At 44.0% G+C, this 23,600-nt stretch overlaps 1 protein-coding gene across 2 annotated transcripts in view; it reads left to right on the top strand.

The window, feature by feature from the left end:
* Positions 1–353: 353 nt before the first annotated feature.
* Positions 354–23,600, top strand: part of KIT (KIT proto-oncogene, receptor tyrosine kinase) — a 51,829-nt gene continuing 28,582 nt past the window's right edge. Inside the window, exons 1-4 of one of the 2 annotated variants that reach the window (XM_048942745.1) lie at positions 425–533; positions 15,934–16,084; positions 17,798–18,037; positions 21,548–21,826. In XM_048942745.1, coding sequence (XP_048798702.1) covers positions 15,934–16,084; positions 17,798–18,037; positions 21,548–21,826 — 670 coding nt within the window. In that variant the 5' untranslated portion in view covers positions 425–533. Of the gene's footprint in view, positions 534–15,933; positions 16,085–17,797; positions 18,038–21,547; positions 21,827–23,600 lie in introns of both variants that reach the window. The other variant, XM_048942746.1, reaches the window with a different exon arrangement.

Here is a 23,600-nt window from a genome sequence, read left to right as displayed (position 1 = left end):
CGGGCAGAAGCGCCGCTTGGTGCTCACACGTCCACCCAGGCTCTGAGTGCGACACAAACCGCTCTGCACCCACCCTTTGGGGGATACTTGCTTCTCCCCGAGCCCTGCGCCCACCCCCACGTACCACGAAGCCTCCTCTCTTCTTTAAATATTTTTTTATTTGGGTGCGTGGGTTGTGCGCGGGTGGTTGGGGGGGGGGGGGGGCGGTGGAGGTAGGATTCTTTCTTTTCACCGCCCCCCATCCCCGCTCACCGCCCTTTCAGGGGGCAGCTCCTCACCTGCGCCCATCCCGGCGCGGCGGGGCGGGGGCCGCTCGGCGCGGCGCGGCGCGGGGCGGGCGGCGGAGGCGGGGCCGCTGGTGGCGGCGGGGCCGGCAGTACTCCGCAGCCTCCCGCGGAGCTCGGGCATCTCTGCGCGCCGGGTGGTGCGAGCGGCAGCCGCGGCGCGGCGGGCTCGGGGGGGCGGCATGGAGGGTGCGCACCTCGCCTGGGAGCTGGCGCACGCCGTGCTGCTGCTGAGCCTCATCCCCGCAGGTGGGAGCCGCGGCCGGGCGCGGGGCAGCGGGGCAGGGGGAGGCTGCAGGGAGCGGCGGCGGGCCGGGGGGCGGCAGCCGGTTTCGCTGGACGCCCCGGGAGAAAAAAAAGGAAAAAAAGAAAAGAAAAAAGAAAGTCCTTTGTTTGTATGGCGCGGGGCTGGAGAGGGGTCAGGAAGGTGCACACCCCCAGCTCTCCGAGCCGGGCTGTTTTGACAATAAACTATCGCTTAATCGGTACAAAATGTCCCCGTGGTGAAGTGCTGCTGGAACAATAGGCGAAGGGCGGCCGCCGCCGTCAGGTGTCCGCGCTGCCCGGCGGGGCCGAAGCGTGCCCGGGGCGTCGCGGGGGGACGCGGGCTCAGCCCGGCTCGGAGCGGAGCCGCGTCGCTTCAGCACTGCCGCCTCCGGGAGAAGGGCCCCCCGTCTCTTCGGGGGCACTGCGGGCAAAAAGTTTGGTATGTCGGGTGATGGACCCGGGGGTTCCCTTCCCTGCAGCCGGAGTTTCCCGCTCCTGAGTTCATTAAATGCAGCACGGGGCTGCGGCGCTGGACGGGTTCGCACATGGCTTTTGGAGCAGCCGGTGGCACAGTGGCGCCCGAGGAGCGCACGCAGCGCGTCAGAGCGGAGGACGCGCAAGGTGTATTTCTGTGCTCTTAGCTCAGAGAGAGCTGAGGAGGTGAGGAGGGATGCCGGGCGACGGAACGCTGCGGCCACGTTGCAGAGCTCAGCGCAGGGAGCCGACTGCGGCCGGCTTTGGTGTGAGCGCTTTGCCTGAGATGTGAGGCAGTCGTGGAGCTATCAGCGTTTCTGTGAATATTTTGTTTGGGTAATGTTTCTGTTTTGCTTCCCTTTGTTTGTTGATGCTCGCAGCTAGAATGTGATTGCTGACGGTTTGGGCTTTCCTGTTCAGAGTATCCACAAGCAACTGCAACATGCTGTTTGGCAAAGGAAATACCCATCAGTGGGTTATTCCTTGACATTTCTCTCTGGAATGTACTGCTTTCGCTCATTAATACCCACCAACTTTCCTTACTTCTAGTACTTCTAGCTTGTGCATGAAGGTTTCCCTTCCTCTCACTGTTGCCAGCTGGAAGGAAAGCTTAGGTAACTGTCAGTGTCCTGGAAGTCATGGGAGTATGTAGGGGCAAGGAGGGACCTTCCTCTCCATGCTTCCTCTGGTTCTGGGTCAGATGTATATCTGTGGGAGATGTATCACCTCACAGCCACGTCAGACGAAGTGGTGTAGACAAAAATACATGGTGCTGCATGTGGAGGGACTTGCAGAAGACAAGTGCCTCTGGGTAGATGCATGTAACATCTGTTTATCACACAGGTGTAGGATACTAGGGCTAGCTTTGAGCTGCAGGAAGCATCACAGCGGATGCTTGTGTCCTGTTGGAGGACACCAGAAGTGACAGCCAGGGCAGAGCTGTGGGACTGCTCCTGTGTGTCCTTGCAGACACTTGGACTGGGTGAGCTCTCTCTGTCCTTTTGTTTACACATATACAAACTTATATTAAGTATCTTTTTTTGGCTTTTAGTCAAGAGCTTCTTCCTTTGGCTGCAGATAGGAAAGGAGGATGTAGAAAACAAAGCTTTAAGTAACTTCTCAGAGAGTAAACCATTCATCTCATCTGTCCACAGCTCCTTCCTATTTTTTGTTTTCCTTGCATGTGCTTCCATCTTTCCTTCCATTTGGGGATGCAGTTTTCTGAAATGATCTCTTCTGCGTTCCTCTCCTGTCCCCTCAGGGCTCTCCCTGTCCCCAGTGCTCCACCAGAGGCTGTGTGGTGTTTCCATCCGATGGACATGGAAGGCTGAGCACGGTTCCTTTCAGCATCCATCAATCTCCCCTTTTTGCAGTCAGCTGCAGAGTAGCAGAAGGCTCTCTCTGTGCCCAGAGGGAAGAATGTCTGTGTCCATAATGCTTCCCACACCTGGCAGCTGGGAGGGAGGAGGACTGATGGAGGAAGACGGAACATTGTGCAGGTTCTGATTGCTGTCACTCAGTCACTAACCTGACCCCCTCAGATTATCCAAAACTCCTGCCTTTCCTGCTCTCTCATTTCTATCTACCTTCCTCTCTCTCCTGTACATATATGCGGCCTAAGGCCACTGCCAAGAGTAGAATGGCAATTTCAAGGATTGCTCAATACTTGACTCTTTTCCTTCCGTTACAACCAGGAATTTTCTCTTAGCAAGTGCCTAAGTGATTTTCTCTTAAGGCTTCATAACAAAGAGTGTGTTAAATTTGGCAAGGATTGAGGCACACATTTGCATCCAGTCAGAGTACCATTTGCAGGGACTGAAGGAATTCCCTGTGCTCTGTTCAAAGGTAGAGCCTCTTGCTGCCAGATGTGCGCAGCTGCACGATGCTTGGGTAGTGCTGGCTCACCGTGGGCTTTCCACCAGAAACTTATTGATTGTTGCCTTCTGGAACAACAGTGCTGCTCTGCAGGTGTGGATCAAATGAAGAATCCTTACTCGCCTCCAGCAGGGACATACTGCACCAGGACACAGGTGGAATCATAAAGGATATGTCTTAAGCACATGTAAACAGCAGCCAGCGGCAGAGGATGGGGCAGATCTCAGAAGAATCTCTGAGTCACACTCAGGAGTTTCTCATAGTTACAACTTGCCCTTTCTCTGTGTATTGTGAGAGGCTCTGATGATACCTCTGTGTTCTCTGCATTTGAGCCTGCTGTGTTCTTAAATGCTTTGTTAGTGCAAGCTATTACAAAGATTTCTAAGGCATAGCTGTGGTTGTTGAGCTACATACCAAATATTGTGCGCTTGTAGTTTGAAGGAAAGCTTCTTTCCAGCCTTTCAGTGAACACTCTGGTGTAATCTGAAGGCAAGGAATAACAGATTCTGGATGAAACAAGTACTTCACAGTACCAAATTGTTTCAACAACATATATGTTTATCTACAACACATGACAACTGATCTAATCTGATAGCAATCTTGTAGAAGAGAGGCAGTAATTACTCAAGGTTAAGGCACTTTTCAGCTGTTTTCTCTCTGTGCTCATGAAGATGAATGCCTCAGCAGAGATCAAGCGCTGCACATTGTCTTGCTCCACGTATGTGACACGCATTACTTTACAGATGTTGTTTTCTTTTTGGTGTAGTACAAACATCTTCCAGGATTTTGACTCATTTCCTTAAGTCTCTTTCAGCTGTTCAAAGAATGGCTGGAGGAAATGAGGTCTAATGCCCTAATGCATTGCATTTACTGTAAGAACCCTCTCAGTTTAAGTATAAAACATTGTCTTTTTGTAATTTCTTAATGCTCTTCTGAATATTCCCCTGCACAGAAAAAAAACTGTACTTGTTTCTGACCTTCAGAAACTCAGAGCCTGCTGTTGAGTCTCTGACCTTAGAGCCTAAGGTGTTTGCTGTGTGTTATGTGAAAGAGGAGATCTGATGCTAAAAACCAGGCTTATTAGAAAGTGGTGATCCATATTCAGTGTGTTACATCTTTGGGACATTTATTAAAGCAAGTCTGAAGAGAATACACATGCACAGGAAGAACTTGAACACCAAATTTTCTTCTTCTATGTTACCTTACTGCAGAAGTGTTATGCTTTGTTTTTTCAACGAATGTTAGGAAACAAGAAGAGGTTCTCCAAAAGGTGCCTGACTCTCCATAACAGTGCAACCTGCAAACAGGCACAAATGAGCCCAGTTTTAGACATGTGATCAGGCCTGATGGCTTCTTGCCAGGCACAATGGCAGCTGAAGTGTGCTGTTTGTCCACTGGCCAAGATTGCTGCAGTTAGTGATAAAGGCACAAGAGGAGTGCAGACATCTGTGTTTGAAGGGAGAAAGCGACTCCCGTTTTCTAGGCTATTCCAATTAGAAAGCACAGTAACTGTTAATCTCTCACTGGATTTACTCATGAGGATTGCATTGATTTATTCTGTAAACATAGGTTTTCAGATATACCTTTAAATGGATTTTTAATGTTCATTTTAATGTCACAACAGAATTTGTTTTGTAGAGCATGTAGGGCCCTTGGTTATGTTATCTTTTACAGAAAAGAGGCACACAAATAACAGATGAGTTTCTAACATTGCTAACATGCCATGCAACTACAAGGCTGCTCTGTACAGATCCTTCCTGGAGACCGTAACTAAAATAAAGCATCATCTAGTAGTGTTATCAGCGACAGGGAGTTTTGTCATTGGGGGGATGACAACATTAAAAGTCTATGATTTGATATGTCATCTGACAGCTGAGTCCCTAATCATGTAATACAATCATTAAATATCTGATCGGAGAGGAACTCGTAAGTCAGCTAGGCACTGACAGCTGTAAATCTGAGTGATAAAGAGGACACATGGGCTGATTTAAAGTAAGAAGATGTGAAAACTCAAGGGAAATCAGATAGACAGACATAACACATCTCTTGTAGGTTCCTTGGAACCCTGACAAATGCCAGGTTAGTCCTATATTTCCTTTCTTTCTCCATCTGTCATTAACTTACGCCAAGAGTGCTCCTCCACTCACACTGGGTGACGGTGCACTTCATGTCATGGAGTGGACTTGCAGGAAAAGCTTTGTACAAAGCCACTCTGCAAGAAGAAATTAAACTAGTGAGTAGGAAAGACACTTTGCAAGTATCTCCGTCATGCAAAGCCTGCATGTTTGGGAGGGGGAGAAGCAATCTGGGTCAGTTGTGTGATAACTCGGCACTGTTTCCAGCATTCACATACCTAGGCCATTCAGAACCAAGGCTCCTGCTGAACAGATCATGAGATTGAAAACTAGCACTTGGCTCTCTTAATCTCTTTCTTTGTTCAGGATTTAATGGGTGCACCGATTTCACGGATGGAAGCCTTTGTCTTCAGCCCTCAGGACTGCAAACTTCATTCTTTGCTAGATAAACTGTGCATTACATCACATTAACCTAACTCCAGCAGTTGGGTTTCTAAGAAACTGAGCAGGTACTAGAAATCCCTGCAGAGCTGTAAGACTGAGGCTGGAGAGGCTGCAGAGATCATCTGGTCATCCCTGATCTTTGCTGGGCTCAGATATGGTACATCTTGCCAGGCAGGCTCCAGCCTCACTTGCTCTAAGAGAAACTTGTGGTAAAGATTTTCCCACCTGTTTTTGCTGCTGCTTAACTAATTGTTCCAGTTCAGAGCTAGCTTTTCTGCTGTCCAACCTCTCCTTCCTTGATGTTGCTTAATTCCTTTTTTTTTCTTTTTTTTTCCCCATGTTCTGGTAGACACAATGAACTGCTCGTCACCTTCCTCTGGATACACAACAGCATTTCACATATTGACAACTGATATCACTTCTTTGATTTTTTTTACAGAAATCAAGTACAGCTTCTTTAGCCTCTTTTTTTTTTTTGAATCTTCTTTTCTTTTAGTACATCTTCTGTAGTCTGTTGTCTTCAGCCTTCATTAACTTGCTTGCATCCCCCATAGAAGATGTGTAAAGTCAACGTCTGATGCCAGATGAGCCATGTAGTGCTTCCAGGTTTAACGAGGTGGTTACCTCCCCTGTAGCATGCTGCCATTTGATTCAAGGCATTGCAAAGCAGATTTTAATCATGATTTAAATCAGCCAACAGTAAGCCTCGTTTTAACTGTTTTGCATTTGTACTTAATCATTTTGTAAAGAAAGGTTTAACCTCCTTTATTACCACTGAGAGAGTTTTAATTAAATATTGCCTTTGCACTTAATGTTATACTCAGTTTGATTAATCACTGTGCATGTATTTAAGCAATTATGCAGCTTGTTGTATATACACGTATTCTGATTCTTCACGTGTATGTTTTAGTGTGAAGACAGAAAGTGTTGACATTTGTTAGATAATTGATTTTTTACTTACGATTTGCATTGATTACAATGGAGGAAAACAGAATTCTGAAATGTTCTTCTGTTGAGATAAATGGCAGCGCTTAGAAGCCAGCCAATTCCAAAGAAAAAACTCATTGACAAATGTTTTGAAATAAAGAATTAATGTCTGAAAGCCCTATCTGTAGTCAAAACCAGCGGTCCCTAATCACTACGCTGCAAAAATTTCAAAACTAGCCGATCTCATCCTTTTTATACTTAGAATGGAAGTGGGAAGAAGCATTCATGTTTGTTTTTCAGCAGCTCATCCATGAATGGACGAGTTGCTTAATTGAGTTGTACTGCATGAACTGAAGTAAGGAAAATAGTTTATCTGCACCTGCTAGGAAACTCTGGATGCCAAAGGCTGCTTGGTTTGTCACTGCAGCACAACCTGCCTGGAGGTGCTCAGCGGCTGGCTCCCATCAGTTCAGTTATCTGATTATCTTTAAAATGTTGGTGGCAGATGTAAAGCTTGAGTAATATTTTGCCTTTTTTTTTTTTAATAGAACGTGTAAGTTTGTAGATTCAAAATTTTAGAATATTTTTGATTTTAAAAGGAAAATACGCACTATAAATTCTGCACTATCATTTTTAATGGAATATTAAAATACATATGCATTGTAATGTGCTGATTCTGATGGAAATGAGTCTGTTTGCCTTAGAACTGTAGATGCTCCTCTGAACTAGCAGCGGGTGCTAATGCCTTCTGTTTCTGCTTCTCGGTGGTTGCCCAGTTCTTTCCATTACTTTTGCTGCTCAACTCTCTGTTTGCTGTTTTATACAGCACAGAAGTGCTTTCTGGGCCTGGATGAGCACAACTTTTTAACATCGAAAAGAAATCACATTATCTTCAACAAAATAAAAGCTTCCTTCCAGCAGTATTCATAGTAGCACAAGCTGTTGAAGTTTCCTATTCCATAGCATGTCTGACTTCCAGGTATTATATATAAAATTACTGATTAAGCAGTAATGCTAATGCCATCATACCTAGGAGTTGGGGTATGCAGCACAATAAAAGAGGTCAGATTGAAGGAGCAGAAGTAAACTCTGTTTTTCTCTTCTCCTCCCGTAAACTAAATACCATCAAAAAAGATGTCAAAATGGGATTTCCTGCTTAAGCAGGTGCTCAGACTGTGCTCACAGCAGGGTGCTATTTCGTCCATCCATCTCTTCGAGAGTATGAAGGAGGACAACTTCTTCAGTAAGTACCTATTCTCGAGTATGCCATGTGTGCAGTTTGTGGTAGGGCTGTGTTAACAACTAGGAAAGAAGTATAAATCGCAGTCAAGATATATGTAAGACTTCTGCTGATGTTGGAGATAAAGTTAAAAGGCTGAGTTATGTATCTCCTTGCCAGAAGAAGACTTGAGAAATGAAACTGGATTGTCAGAAATGTATCCTAATCTCTGTACTCAAGGCACTTCCAAGACATTGTCACTGACAGATCTCACTGCGTGTCAGCATGATTACCCAGGGCTGGATTAGTTCACCCGGAGATTCTGAAGAACCTGCCAAGGAATCATAGAATCACTTGAGATGGAAGGGACCCCTAAAGGTCATCTAGTCCAACGCCGATCCTCCAGAAATCTTCTGAACTGCAGTATGTGTACATGAAAAATATCTGTGCCTCTTCTGTAAATTTGGAGGACATGTTTATTACTCTGAAATTCTTATTTATTGCTGTAATTTCTAGGAAAAAGTACTGAACTAAATATTTAGAGAAAGTCAAAAGCAGTGCTTCTCTTTGTGGTATTTAATGTGGTCCATCATAAGAACAATGATAACAGAATTATGCAATTATTGGTAAGTTTTCCTCCCTAGAGGCCTTATGTAGATGATTACCAGTGCACCTTTTAATGAAATTGCTACTATTTGATAAAATTACTGCCAAGATTTGAAATAATTGTAATTCTCATAGCCAGAAGTCTTACATCTCCTTCCTCAATTGAGCCTTTTCCAAATAGGCATTAGTTCAGATTGCAAAATGATTCGTTTTTCTTCAGTTTCTCATTTATCTCCATTAAAACCACCTTTTCGATGGATTTCAGAAAACACACTTTTAAACCCCAGTTGTTCATTACAGGGAACATTCATTCAAAATGGAAGTTGAAAGATACTGCACCTTTTAATGTAAATGTCAGCAAAAAGAAGTGAGAAGGAAAAGCTATAAAAGAAATAGGCTGGATGAGTGACAGCTGCATTTGTATACCCTGTGCATTAGTGCACTTCTTTTAATTGTTCTCTATATGTACTTTATAATTTGTTTATTTATTTATCTAACAGCTGCAAAACTGTAGGAACAGCTGTTTAATAAGTAATTCTGGAAATTAGAGGTGTAAAAGGAAATACTTCTGTAGAAGTAAGAATCAGTCTAAATGTTGTTTAAATCTGTGAGCTGACAAGTGTTGAGGCAAGCAATTACTCTTTTTTTTCCCCCCTGCAAATTATACTTAAATGTGTGCATATACACTTTTATTTATCTTTCTTCTATAATTTTACTTTGAACGAGAATTAGCAGGTAGTTGTTCTAAGCTCAGCCCATTCTTTTTGCTTAGAAAACTGAACTCTGGTTTTGTTCATGCGCACATCGTAGCTTCCTCCTATGGTAGGAAGTTTGGCTGCAGAAGACTGCAGAGTGTCAGAATAGGTCGTTGGCCATAGCACAGCAAGATGAGTGGCCAGAGTGCTGTAGTGCATAGGGTGCTCTTACAGACAGAAAAAGGCCCAAACCCATGACTTCTCAGAAAAACTATTCAGGCGTTGTCATTTGCAGCTATGGGAGGAGCTTGGTGTTTGGTGCTGCTGTGGTTTTTCTGTATGTGTGCTGAACTAGAGTTGTGTTTAGCTTCGTGTCTGCCTTTGCAAAATGCCTTTTTTGACTGCATTAGCAGAGTAAGTCATGTCAGTCAGAAAGGGCATGCTGTTTGGTGTCTTTTTTGCATGGCTTGAGTTTCCTTGCTCCAGCGAGGAAAAACAAAAGCTGGGGAAGAGGAAGGTTCATATCCTGCCTCTGGAAGGTGCAGGTACTTCCTCCAGCCTCCAGCCTCAAGCAAGCTATGCATTAGCTTCTAAACCAACTCTTGCACATTTGTGTTGCAGGTCATGTGCAGCATTTGGTCTGCTCAGCCTGCTTCTGAAATGAGAAAGCCAAATGCAGTTAGGTGCATTTGCTAATTGCTGCTGACCCTACAACAGGACCTGCTGGCTTCTACCCACTTGCACTTACCCTGCCTGAAGCTCCAGTGAATGTTTCTCTCAGAGATTGGGATCTGCAGGGGTTAGGAGGTGAACTGGCCTTGTGTTCTTCCCTGCCGTGTGTTGCTACCTTGCCCCATGCTTGCTGTTTCTGCTTAACCATGTGTAATTCAGAAGGCAGGTGACCTCTGTTTGACTGTAGCTGTCTGAGCTGTTCTCAACGCTTTTATTTGACCTATGGAGCACCTTCACAGATATTTGGGGATGCAGATCTGTGTAAGAGCAATACTAAGACACAGAGCCACCTTCCTGTGGAATGTCACTGCAAAGGGAGGTGGCATGGCTGAGTGTTCCCCAGCCCAGACCTCTCTGCTCCTGTGGTTCCTCACACTCCAACCTCCATGGATGATAAAGACAACCTTTGTTCCAGGCTCCATCTGTTTCCTCTCTGGAGTTTGCCTTGGGTGAAATTGGCTGGCTCCATACTTGCTCTTTGTGTTGGGAGATACCCATTTCTCTGTCATGCTGCCTGTAGAAGTCTTTTTTGGCTGCTGCTTTGAGCACTAGAGAGGTGAGCTGCAAACTCCTGCCCTCTCCAGTTCTCCACTGCTGCTCCCTTCCCCTTGGGATGAAGGGCTTGGGGCAGTGGGAACACTGTGTGAGGAGGCAGTGATTGCCCTCATGCAACTGGGTAAGCATCAAAGTCCCCACTCATACTCTCCTCTGCTTTTCTGCTTCTTAACTTGGAGCCTCAGATGATCCAAAGCTTCAGTGAGTATTTCCACACTGGAAATGTGGAGTATTCAAGAGAATTTGGTGGTCTGCAGATGGCACTGACTCTGTCAGATGCATTATAAGCAAAACAGTTGTGTCTGCAGGGCAGTTTAATCAGTCTAGACCCTAAAATACATGCTTGGTGACTGTTAAGTTAGCTTTCAGTCTCCAAGATGAAGATGGGGCAGGTCAGCATTTCTGTCAGCTAGGAGTTGTGTTCACATATGCTGAGGTTCATATATACATGCAGGGAACAGTCGTGTCTTTGGTCTTTTTTGATCTATGTCTTTGAGGACACTAGCCTGGGTGTTGGCATGGATGGTTTCTTCTGCAAAGAGGCCATACTGCTGGCCTTGTTTTTCCCCGCAGCATAGCTGCAGTGGTGTGTGGTGTAGCTTTCAGATCAAATCACTGAAAATTGACATTTGCCGTTGCTAAACTTTACATCTAGCATAAGGGAGATTGTCTGCTTAGTGAAGCAGAACAAAACAAGTAAGCATATGATAGCATCTCTCCTTTGAAAAAATCTGGGAGATTTATATACACCAGAGTAAATTAAATTTGCTTCAGTGTGATTAACATGTAAGTTTTACACTTTGGTTTCTTTGGAGCATAAAATGAAAGGACAAAACAAATCTAATTGAAAAGGTCTTGAATTCAGCTTCAGAATAGCACGTGTCAAGAGTGGAGCAGCTTTCACAAATAAGAAACAGAGTTGGGACAGCAGTACTCTTCAGTTAGGCCAACTGGTATTGCATAGAAAAAAATGGACAGCCTTGTCTGTGACTTCTGCATGGGAGTGTGAATTGCTTTTGCTTCAGCTTGTCTTTCAGACCTGCAGGAGACTTGTGTATCTGAAAACATACTCATTGTTGCAGCAGCACTGGGCATGCTGAAAGAGGATATTACCTCTCTGCAAGCCATGCCTTGCTGATATCCCTAGACCACTGCATCTTCGACAGTGCTACTACTTTAACTGATAAAGCCTATCTCTTGTTTCTGCTCTCTTGTGTTGTTGCAGATGAGAAACTGAAAAATGCGGTGAGTGAGGTCTGTGTGATATCCCTTGAAACAAAGTCAGTGCCCAGAAAGATCAGGCATGAAGAGAGTAGTGTAATTGCATCCAGGCTCTGCAATCTTACACAAAAGTCACTTTGTCCTTGAAGTTTAGATCCTCAGTGTGTTTGTCATGCAAAAACGTTAACTGGCACAGAAGTGAGGGCACTGTGTTCACTGGGAGATATTTGCACAACTTATGGGGGACGACCAGTGACTGTAGAGGTTATGGAGGGCCATGTGGGGAAGAGGCAGAAGGCTAAGCACCCCTATGCCCTTGCAGTGCCTCCAGCTGTGGGAAAGGCTTGGAGGAGGAATCTGCTCGTGTAGGATAGCAGTGAACACACTGGCAGGTCACTGCCTGTGTTCTGGGCTTGGTAGATCGGATGAGATGGGACATGGGTGGCAGTTGGGACCTGCCATCTCTGATTTCCTTTGTGTCCAGGAAGATCTGAGGGGTAGATATGGAGGATTGGGAGCAGAGGACCCCAAGCTAGGCCATGCCTTGGCACACGTTGTGGTGGTGATTGGGACAGCTTGGTCCATGCAGGGCCACCACAAGCCCAGGGAGACTGGCTGAGTCCCCAGGTCAATGTGGTGGCTCCTTAGCCAACAACCAATACGGCAGTAGAAACATAAAAAGAGATCCTTATAGTTAGGCGTAGATATATAGTGGCTGTACTGTGAAGCTGTGTTGTTGGGCTGTGAAGCCCAAGTCCTGGAAGGTGTTGGAAATAAATTTAAAGTGGAACGGAGTGGGGCAAGGCATGTTTGGTGGGTTTCTTTTGTTTTTGTTTTTGTTTTTTTTTTTTGCTTGTTTTCTTCTTTTTTTTTATCTTTTTAATGTTTAGATAAGAGTTAAAAAGGAAGCAAGGACTAACTGGCCTAAGGTTATGGTAGAACTGGGAATAAAATCCACACTACCTGACTTTTCATCTTAATCCATGGCAGTCCGATGTCCTTTGTTGAGCAGCTGGAGACAATCTGCAGTCACTTATGAGCATGATGGAGTTGTGCACCTGATGTGCCTTTCCCTGCTATAGCAGTTTTGTGGCTGAGGCCAAGAAAACTCCCAAATAAGCCACTTTTTTCCAGGATGGTACACTCCTTAGCCAAAGCTTTTTTGTTTGCACATCCCTTAATTGTTACAGGAGCATTCTGCTGTCCTTAATCATATCCCTGCAATTTGACCTGAATTTCCTATCAGTATTATCTAGAGCTGTTTCATTTCTACCTCCTACAGCCTGGTTTTCCAGATGTTCTTTCTGTATGCCAAAGTCACTAGTGCTATACTCCCTCTCATTCCTCATTCTCCATCCATTTTTAGGACTTAGGAAGCTTCTTGTAATATATTCATATATTCCACTTCTTTTTTTCAGTTACACAGCCTGGTTCACAAGTGATCCCAGCACTATAATTTTCAACTCAAATTTGTTAGTTTATAAAGAAAAGCTGGCCATCAAAAGAAGTGACTTTTTCTAGTTGTAGGACACAGATTTAGAACTTCCAAAATGAGGGCTGTCCAACTCTGAGTTCTGTGATTTATTTTATGGGTAATTATTTTTACTTTGTAGATTATTAAGTGTTTGCTAGCATATTATAATTACCTGCTGGTTTCTCCTAAGGACAACTCCAGAGGACCGTCTGGAACCCCTCTCTTGTGTTCTGGCTATGCAGCACATGGGGAGGGTTGTGTGTTTCATGGCGGGACCATGGCCAACAGCACAGTCATTTGCTCCCCCTAGCCCACAGGAGCCATGGGAGTAGGGGACAGAATGCCTAGCTTCTTCTTGTCCTGCACAGACCCTGTGGTAAGGTGGGCTTCTCTGAGACTGGGGCACTCAGCTGAATAGTGGTATTGTAGTTTATGCACTGTTTCGAGATATAAGGTAATGAGAGAGTGGAGGCATGCCAGTATACATCCTCACTCTGTATCTGCCCCACACCTGGAAATCTTCAGTTGAAACATAGCTGTGAGTTCCTTCATCCTTTTGCTCAGAGAGTTGGCAGTCCCACTGGTGACTGGCAAAGTCATTTCTTCCTTGGGTGAACATGGAGCGTCAGGAGGACAGCAGACTCCATGTCTCATCCCCAGCATATAGCCTGCGAGAGATCTGTAGTGCAATTTATTAGTGTTACCATCATGGTTATATGTTTAAAATTGGTGTTACTGGAATGCAGAAGAGCAGCAGTGAGCCTGAAGAGCACCCTTGTGCTTCAGGTGTGGTGCAAGTGGAGCAATCTTAGACTGAGCATTAGCAATCTGAGAAAGATCAAGAAATGGCAGATGGACATCTGTTCTGGGGATTAATAGGTTGGATTACAAGTTGTTGGTTAAACTCCCTACTGCTACAGATTTCTGCTACTTAATTATTCCTCCAAACGGAAGATACAAAGTCATTCCCATCTTTCCAAGCACCTCTTTAATTCTCTTTTAAATATGGTCAATATTTAGGAACACAGCAATAAAGGCATCTGATGGTCCTTCCTTTTGCCACCTTTTGTTCTTAACACTGTATTTGCTTTTTTTGAAGATACCTTGTTTTTGGAAGGTGACTTTGGACTGTGGAAATATTTTTGCAGGAAGCATTGGTTAAATTTGTAAATTGTTTTGCAGAGAAAATGCAGGCTGCATAAAAAGGCCCATAAAATATTTTATTGAAATATGTGTGGTGGCTTCGACTTTCACCAATTCCAGTGTGTAGTCTATTTCTTGTGCCCCCAGACTGAGTTATGCTTTGCTTTGTTGTTCACAACCTGTAAAAACTACCCACCAACTTGCTTAGATGGTCCTGGTAATGAAAGTTGGAAAATTTGAACTTTTAACCTGAATGGTGATCAATACTGAGGAAAAGAGTAGATAAAAGTCACAAATGTTACAGAAAGTATGAAATAATGTGTGGGGTTTTTTTAATCTTTCTGGCAAATATTATTTCTAGAATGCTTGTTTATATAGTTGTGAGTTTGTGTAGAGGATTAGTGGACCTCATGTGGAAAATTTCTGGTGATGCTGGAAAAACAGGCACTGATGGACTGCCTGCCTGTAGGGTCGTAAGTAAATAGGTAAATCAGGGGGAGATGGGGAGAAAACAAGGACTTCCCCCAAAGCTTAGACCACAAAGGAATTAGACTGTAGTGGTCTGACCTTCCTTTGTTTCCTCGGATTTGTCAGGAAGAAGGGCAGTTACCTGAGCTGATCTCATCCAGTATGCACCTTAAGAACAACTAAAGCTGTGAGATAAGTGAATTAAGTCTGAACTACATAATCTTGTCCCAAGTAATTATCTGATTGTTCTGCTTGAGAGTCTGTTGTGGGCAGGGAAATTCTGAAATGAGCCCTAGAGTGTGTTTAAAGAGTCAAGTGGTGATGTTTTTTGAGAAATATTTCTTTCAGACATGGATATCATGCATCAAGTCCAACTGTGCAATATTTTGCTACACATTAGCAGGGCATGAGGTCATGGTTACTGGTAGGATTAAAAAGCTGGTCTTTGGAAGGGACAGATTTGTTGCTGCGGCACACTTCGGCATTTATGTTCATCACACTGATGCATGTAGTTTAGGCAGATTCACACTGCTTTTGTAGGTTGGTTAAGACTTCGTTCTGTGCAGCACCTGCCTGTGGTCTGTCCCTTACCTCTGTGAACCTGTGGACTAAGTCTTACATTTCACCTCCATGCACCCTTGTGCTCTAAGGGGCAGTGGGTTTGGGAAGGAGGAAAGCCCCATATCTGGCTGCACAGCACATTGCACTACAGGCAGGTTGTGTGCAGACTGTTTGGAGCCTGCAGTCACTGCATGTCGTTAATCTGCTGTATAAATACTCCTGGGAGAAGTGGAAGCAGAGGGAGCAGTTCAGCAAGCCAGGCTGGCTCAGTGTTTCCTCAGGGGCAAGTAAATGAGTTTACTCTCCATATAGTTCTCAGGTTCCTTAAATAAAGTTATCACTTGCTCCACCGAGTGTGCTTCTCCGCTGACACATGTGGGAGATGCAGAGGCTGCAGTGAGGTCTAGTGAGGGAGGATCACTCGCGTGCACAGACGTTTGGCTGCAGTGATTCTGCTGCTGCAAGTGCATCTCTGTTCACATGGCCATGATGTCACTTTGAGATGGTAGTTGTTGACTGCGGAGTGTTGGGTGGAGATCCTGGTGGCCATCCCCGTGTTTTCTGAGAGACTTCCAGTGGGTTTCTCCCAGCTTATTTAATGAGTGGTGCTAGGAGTGGGTGATGGGCAGCCATGAGTATCAACCCTGGTGCTTGTGAAGGACGGCTGCCTTTGCATGCTGTGAGGGTGAAGCATTGGTGTTTGCATCTCAGCTGCAGCATGAGGATGTTGTGCCAGAGAGGCCATACAGCACTGCACTTTGGCTGCTTTGCACAGCTTGTGTCATCTGTCACTGGAGTACCCAACGCCCTATGGGATACATCAGGGAAGTCATCAGGGAAGGGGATCCCCATGAAGCACATTAGCAGTGTTTCTTGAGACCTTCTAAGAGGTCGTTGCCCTCTGCCTTTTCAGATGCTGCGTGTTGCTGACTCTCATCTGAGGGGTTTGCAAACCAGAGGTCTTCATGCCTCTGTCTGCGTCAAGCTGCTCTGCTCAGAGCAGTGGGTTCTTCCTGCTTTCCTGCCTGCAAAGTCACTGATGGCTCAGGACTGTTGCTCTGGAGGTACTGGATTTTCACACTCCTTGGTCTAGCTGCTGCAAAACAGCTGTATTTTGAGGTGGCAGATTTGAAATTAAAAGTGGTGGATTATTTTTACCTTTCTTTCTGACAATTATTATTTTTAAGATGCTTGTTTATACATTCAGTTGCAGAAACGTATATGGAGGATTAGTGGGAAATTTGTGGTGGTGCTGGAAAAATAACTGCCTGTTGGGTTGAGCAGTAATAAACAAATTTTAATCAGAAGAAGGTGAAGAGAGAATGAGAGAATGTGAACCCTCCAAAACCCAGACCATGAAGGAATTAGATTGTATTGGTCTGATCACACTTTGCTTCCCACTCTGTTCTGGCTACTGGGATTGCCAGGACGGGGGCGATTCCTGAGCTGGTCTCAATGCAGTATGCACTCTTAAGAGCAACTAAAGCTGTGAGATAATTGAATTAAGTCTGGACAACATAATCTCATCCCAACTTATTATCTGATTGTTTTGCTTGAATATCTGTTGTCAACTGTGTAGGTAGGAAAATTCAGCCTCTGAAATGAGCTGTAGATAATGCTTTTGAATTCAGCTAGTATTTTCAGTGACTTAACTCTGCTACTAGATGGGGAGGTTCTACAGTTTTGCATAGTTGTGCTTCACATGAGAGGGACATTAGCTGTACTTATTGTAAACTAAGGGTCATTTGTAGGACTAAAGAGCTGATCTTGAAGGAGAAAGGCTTGTTCATTAACACTACCTCAGTATTTGTTTACATCATTGTGACCTTTAGGCAGGTCCATGCCAGTAAGAATTTATCTGATTTTTCAGCTATGAACTCTGTTTTGTACGTTCACTGACCCTTTCCTATCAGGGTATGCTAACACAGCAAACTCCTTTTTGATGGATCTAAATAATGGAGCCAAGAGAAGCCTGAAAGTGCTTCTTTCTCCAGGTACACATTGTAATCTGGGAGGTGATTGGGAGCTGTGAGTTGAGGCTGCTAGTTTTACACAGATTTATTTCCGGAGAACTTTTATAAAGTTGTGTTACTGTATATTCAGAGAAAGACATGCTAAGAGCTCACAGCTGTGATGGCTGGGAGTTTGGTGCCTCAGTCACAGTAATTCAGTAGTGTTGGTATGGAACACTAATGAAGGAAATTTTGCATGGTTTGTTTGTTTGTTTGTTTGTCTGTTTAATAAATGACAAATCACTACCTCCACAAAAGAAATAAGCAAGTGTGGAAAGTATGTGACAGTGCCTTCATTAAAGTGGACATTTCTAATTGAGTGGAGCTTCTGAGTGCATGAGGGAGCAGCTAGAAATGATAACTGTTGAGCAAGGAAAGTTTAGTTCTTGGCAACACACTGAGTAAATGACAAAGAATGATTAAAAGTGCTGCCATGTAGAATCAGGCTCATATGTTCTTGAATTTAATTTTTAAATAGCTTGGGTCTGTTCCCATTCAGAAGCCAAACCATTGCAGAAACCGATACATAGTTTTTTAAAGACCACTTTCCATCTGCAGCGGTTATTTAATGTGTGTGCAGAAGGTCATACAATGCGAAAGGAGTCTGTAGAATTGTACAGAATACCCTTGGAGTTTATTATTTTTAAAAATCAACTCCAAATATATTAACTGTGTGTATATAAATAGCAATTTCATTGCAGGAAAAAAAACCAAAAAAACAGAAAGCATTGTATTGACAGACATTTTCTGCTTTTGTTTTTTTAGGTGGTTCAGTGCCTCATGAAGAATCCTCACTGGTTGTGAATAAGGGGGAGGAATTAAGGCTGAAGTGTAATGAGGAAGGACCCGTGACTTGGAATTTCCAGAACTCGGATCCATCGGCAAAAACAAGGATTTCCAATGAGAAAGAGTGGCACACCAAAAATGCTACGATCAGAGATATAGGCAGATATGAGTGCAAAAGCAAAGGGAGTATTGTGAACTCTTTTTATGTTTTTGTGAAAGGTAAATATTAATGAATTATTTTTGCTTCTCCCACCCTTTGTCTGTTTTCCAAAGTAACAGGACAATAAATGCTGGAAGAGGAAATGAATTTGAGGCACAGAGAGAGAACACAGTCTGATACGAGAAAACTTCTTCCCTGTCCGGCAGACAACAAAGTCATTGCTTGCAGTGGCTTTTTCATTGGTTCAAAGTTCTGGAGGAGTTTTGTTTTACATTACTGTTGTTTTGTGGTGAGATACAATACCAGAGCTCTTGATCGAGAAGCCAGCCAAGTGACCTAAGTCAGTTGTGTGTGTCAGTTGTACTGTGAGGAAACAAGCAGTATGTATGGAAATGTCTTCTTTAATTCCATGCCATCCATCAATATAGAGTCGTGTGAGGTTTGGCCCCAGGCTTTTGATTTATTGAGGCAGCTAAGAGATTCGGCTTTTTGAGGCTGCACTCTCAGGGTTAAGCCAGCAGGTAACAAATAATACCTCTGCCTCTAGCTCCTGATCTACCTTCTGTCTGCTCAGAAACATCTTGGGGAAAAATGCCTCTGCTCTGATGTGCTTTCCCCATCCTTTGTTACCCTTCCTTTTTGTCCAGCATTTTATTCAGGTTTCTTCTGCGCTTTTGTTGGCTCTTGATCTGTGACTTCATGAGCTGTCCTCAAGCTGCCAATTTACTGACAGCTCGGCATTCCTGGCATTCTCTTTTCATGGCTTCCCTTTTTCTTTCTAAGGAAGACAGTTGTTTTGTATCTGCTTGACCTATCTCTGGAAATGTTGAGGGAAAGAAGTTCTACAGCTTCCACCTGCTCAGAGATAGCATTCCTCATCCAACAGTGTTTACCTCAGAGAGCTTCCCTTGAAACCTGCCAGTCCTTTAGGAATTCCTGCAAGGCTGTTCTTCATGGCAGGGAGATACAAGCACAGCATGGTGAAGAGTGTCTTCTCGAGGAGAGATACCTGACATACTGAGCATACAACTTACACAACTGCATAGCCCCTGAGTTGTCCAAATAACCATGCAGCTACCATGGATGATTCTTCTTGACCTTTTGTGTTTCTCTTAGACTATGACCAAAGGAAATCTGGCATATATTTTACCCATACATGACACATGTTGTTGACTTTATCTTCCATGACTGCTTTATGAAGGTCATGGTAATTACACCAGACAGCTGTGATCATAGATACATTTGTGTCTTCCATTATGCCAGTGACTCCTTCACCTTAGCATAGCAGACAGCCCTCCCACTGAGCATGATTACCAAAGCATCAGAGAAGCTGTGTAGTCCTCATGCAATTTGTTGTTAACTTCTTTGTCTTAATGGTGTGAAAAATGTTCAAGCTTCACTTTGTCAGGTTCTTGACAGTAAATAGGATGGCCATTGTAGTGGTGGTTCAGTGACATCTCAGGACACCTTGAAGGTGGTGCCATGAGCTCAGATACTTATGAGGCTCTATAAGCACCCCATATGTTTTGTGCTTGTAAAGCTGAAAATGAAGAGAAAACAGGACCAAGAGTAAAGCTCTAGAAGGAGAGCCTCAGTCCTGCACAGCTCCAAGTGACATGGAAGATGGTGGCAGGTCTTCATCTCATATGCTGATCTAGATCTACTTGATCACAAGGATGATACAGTGTTGACAGACTGTAGTCACATACCTCTTTCACCTCTCTGCTTAGGCAGAAAGTGGCTATAATGCATCTACAGAAGCAGCTTGTGTCCCTGTCCAGGTAAGTTCAGTGAAGATCCAGTTAGTTAAACACTTTCATAAGAGATCAGGTCATCTATTCTTGATTTCAAATCTTTTCAGACATGGGCAATGTCTTACATGAGAAATGTGGAAGCACTTCCACATCTTGTGCTGGAAATCTGAGGTAAGCAAGGAAGGGACACACATCCCAAAGTATGCTTTGGGTGGTAAGCTGTGAAGAAGAGAACATGAATACGAGCAGCCTTATTTATGCCAGGATTCCCTATGGAGAATCCTTTCATGTCTGCTGAATGTGAGATTTCCCTTCCGGGAGGAGATAGAAGATGGAAAGAGAACTTCTCAATGAATCTGCTTAACCTCACAAAGCCTTTTCTGAAGTTCCAGCTGTCTTTGTTGCAGTGTTCTGTGTTCAGGAACACCTGTTTTTTTTCCCCTAGGGAGCCATGCTTTCCATAGAGTGAAGATATCTTGGCTCTGTACTGGGAAGGAAGTGGACTCCAAAGGAAGCAGTTATGTCTTTGTGAGGAGGGACATCTAGAAGAACCTTCTAGTCCATAGTCCACAAGCTTAGGAGTTACAGCTGTTCGCAGCTTGTCGCTGTGTAACCCGGAGTGCAGAGCGTGACACTTCAGATCTGCTCAGACAGGCTTTACGTTTCCATTTCTGTTTGTGGTGTCAGTTCTCTAGCTCTAGACTAATGCTTCAAAGATTGTAGTTTGTGCATTCTTCCAATATCAAAAGAGGCTAAATCTATATCCTCATTTTGCTAGAAAACAGCGTTTGTAGTTAACAAACTTTACCTAAACACAATGTGCTTTGTATTCAACCTGATACTTCTTGTCTCAAACCAGATTCATATTGTTTGTCATCTGAACTCGCTTCTCTAAGTCTTCTCAGTTAAATCATGGCCTGTTTGATCTGTAGCCACTCAAGATGTACAAGCCCAGTTTTGTAAAAACAAAATCTTTTTCCTCTGTTTCTACAATTCTAATTCATGCTACCTTGTAGGGAGGGCAGATGAGAGCTGAAATATGCTTTTACAGAGTGTTTGTAGTCTCATCATCCTTTTTTGTTGTGTTTGCTATTAATGGTCAGGTTGTTAGCATCTCAAGGTCATCAGCTAAGTGGTTGGCCAAGATAAAATGCTGTAGAGAAGTTATCTTGGGAAGAATTACCTGACGATTTTTCAGACAGATATGCTGTTTGTATGTCTTCTGTAGGTTCTTCTACAGAGGCTAAAAATACCCCTGGTTTAGGGAGGAGGGAGAGAGAAATTGTTTGGTGCTTCCTCTGGTAGCAATGTGTGTTGATTTAGATTATGTATTTTACAGAAGTGAAAACCGTAATTTTGGTGTTTTTCAACTTCCATTTGCTCATAAATTTCTTTGGAATCCTCTTGTGGGCATGAAACTTTACAGCTCTGCCACAAGCTAAAAGCAAATTACTTTTAATGGTCTGTGAAAATCTGTTTACTGTTGGTGAGGGTGGATGGTGGGGGTTTGGAGCTAAACAAGGCAAAAAAAAAAAAAAAAATTTCCATCTGCAAACAAAGAAGCAGTGGGATTATTTTTAGTGCACATTATTCTTTAGTGTGTCTGCTACTGAATGCTACTGCACATCTCCTGTTGTGCTGCTCTTTTAAGACAAAAGCTAATGTCTCTTGAAAAACTTGAACTAGGTAATACTGAGTTTTATTGGCTGAATGTAAAACTTTCTTTGAAGAAAGTGCCCAGTTGCAGTGTTAGCATGATCAGAAATACCCTCTACAGTGTCAGCTTTTCTAACAGGTCTTTGTGTTTCCTCACAGATCCAAATGTGCTCTTCCTTGTTGATTCTCTGATCTATGGGAAAGAAGACAGTGACATCCTGCTGGTGTGCCCACTAACAGATCCAGATGTTTTAAATTTCACCCTGAGAAAATGTGACGGCAAACCTCTCCCCAAAAACATGACATTCATTCCCAATCCACAGAAGGGTATCATTATAAAGAATGTACAGAGGTCATTCAAGGGCTGCTACCAGTGCTTGGCAAAGCATAATGGAGTTGAGAAAATATCAGAGCACATTTTCCTGAATGTGAGACCAGGTAACACTGGAGTTTTTAATTCTTGTAGAGCGCCTGATTTTCACTTTCCCTTAGGACCTGAAGGGAGGTGCTCTGATGAGAAACTTCCCCTTGTGTACTGACTTTCCCATGGGTGGCAATTCTTCTGGGGACGTATGGAGTCTTCTACTCAAGGCCTAATGTGCTTCTGCACCAAGTGATGGCTTTGTGGCATGTCTGACTGCTGCAGGCAGCAGCTGTGTGAGCTGTGTGTTGTCTTGTGAGGCTTGGGTTGTAGCTGTTCTGAGCATTTTGTTTGGCTACAGTCACTTCTATCTTATGTTTAAAGTGATTTCCAGATGTTCTTTTCACCATTTAAGAAATGTGGGTTGTTCTGTTTCACTTGGAGGACAAACCAGTGCCCTGAGGTTTGAACAGGCTTGTGCAGACAAAGTGGAGTTGTGTATGCCTGACTCATATGTCTGTTGCCCACAAGTGACAGCATGAAGAACCTGATGACACTGAGGAGGGAGATTCAGCAGAGGCAGAGCTTGAGGGAACAGAGGGACTTTATCTCCATCTTCATGGTCATGACAGCAACTGTGCTTCCAGATCATGGGTGGATCACGTTGGCTGCTAGATGTACCACTGCCCTCTGCAAACCTGTAGATTAAGCCTTACATTTCATCTTTGCACACCCTGGGACAGGGGGTTTGGAAGGAGGAATCCCTGTGCTTTGCTGCACGGTGTATTGCAGATAGGCTTTGTGTTTTGGATCTACTGTGTAAATACTCCCAGGGGAAGCAGAGGGAGTGGTTCAGTAAGCCAGGCTGGATCAACTACATGAGTTTACTCTCCATGTAGTTCTTGAGCTCCTTAAATAAAGTTATCACTTGCTTCAGCTGAGAATGCATCTTTGTTGACATGTGTGGGAGATGCAGAGACTGCTGTGAGGTCTAGTGAGGCAGCATCGCTTGTGTGCACAGACATTTGCTGCGCTGCTTCTACTGCTATGAGTGCATCTCTGTTCACATGGCCACGGTGTCACATTGAGATGGTAGTTGTTGAATGGGGAGTGTTGAGTGGAGATCCCGGTGGCCATCTCTGTGTTTTCTGAGAGGCTTCCAGTGGGTTTCTCCCAGCTCATTTGATGAGTGGTGCTAGGAGTGGGTGATGGGCAGCTGCCATGAGTATCAACCTTGGTGCTTGTGAATGAGGGCTGTCCTTCCAGCAGTGAGAGGAGGGGACATAGAATTGTTTGCTTCATGGCTGTGGCGGTTTGACCTGCTTGGACCTGTGTTCTTCAGCTGTGGGGTGAGCAGTGGGGGCTGTCTGAAGCCTGCACTTTGATATGGCAAATTGAAGAAGCCTTTTTCCTGGTTATTTGGAAATGAATACTGAGAATTTTAATGGATTTTAATGACTAATAAAATATTTTAATTAAAGAGAACAAAAGTTTAATCTGTGCAGGCATCTCTGGCATTCTCCTTTGACTTAAAAAAGTCAGGTCTGTTCTTGCTCTCTCTGGTGTTTGTTCTGTAACAAGTTTTTTTTCTGTTTTTTCAGGGATGGCCAAAGAAAGAAACTGCTTAACAGTTGATTGACACAATTGACATGTCTCTGACATGATAGAATGCAAGTTGTCCTACTGGTATATTTCACTTCTACGGGCTAGAAGCCTGTACTTGCTGGAACTAGTGGTGACTTCAGTCAGCAGTGTGCTGGCTTGGCATCTGTTGCTGGCAGCCATCTGATGGTGCACAGCAGTAGGTGGCCTGCAGGACCCAGGCACTGTGTTCCCCTTCTGGGAAGAAGT

Source organism: Lagopus muta, chromosome 4 (assembly GCF_023343835.1).
Source record: "Lagopus muta isolate bLagMut1 chromosome 4, bLagMut1 primary, whole genome shotgun sequence".
Classification (NCBI taxonomy): domain Eukaryota; kingdom Metazoa; phylum Chordata; class Aves; order Galliformes; family Phasianidae; genus Lagopus; species Lagopus muta.
The sequence above is the reverse complement of the archived record's forward strand: the minus strand, read 5'-3'. Positions and strand labels throughout refer to the sequence as shown.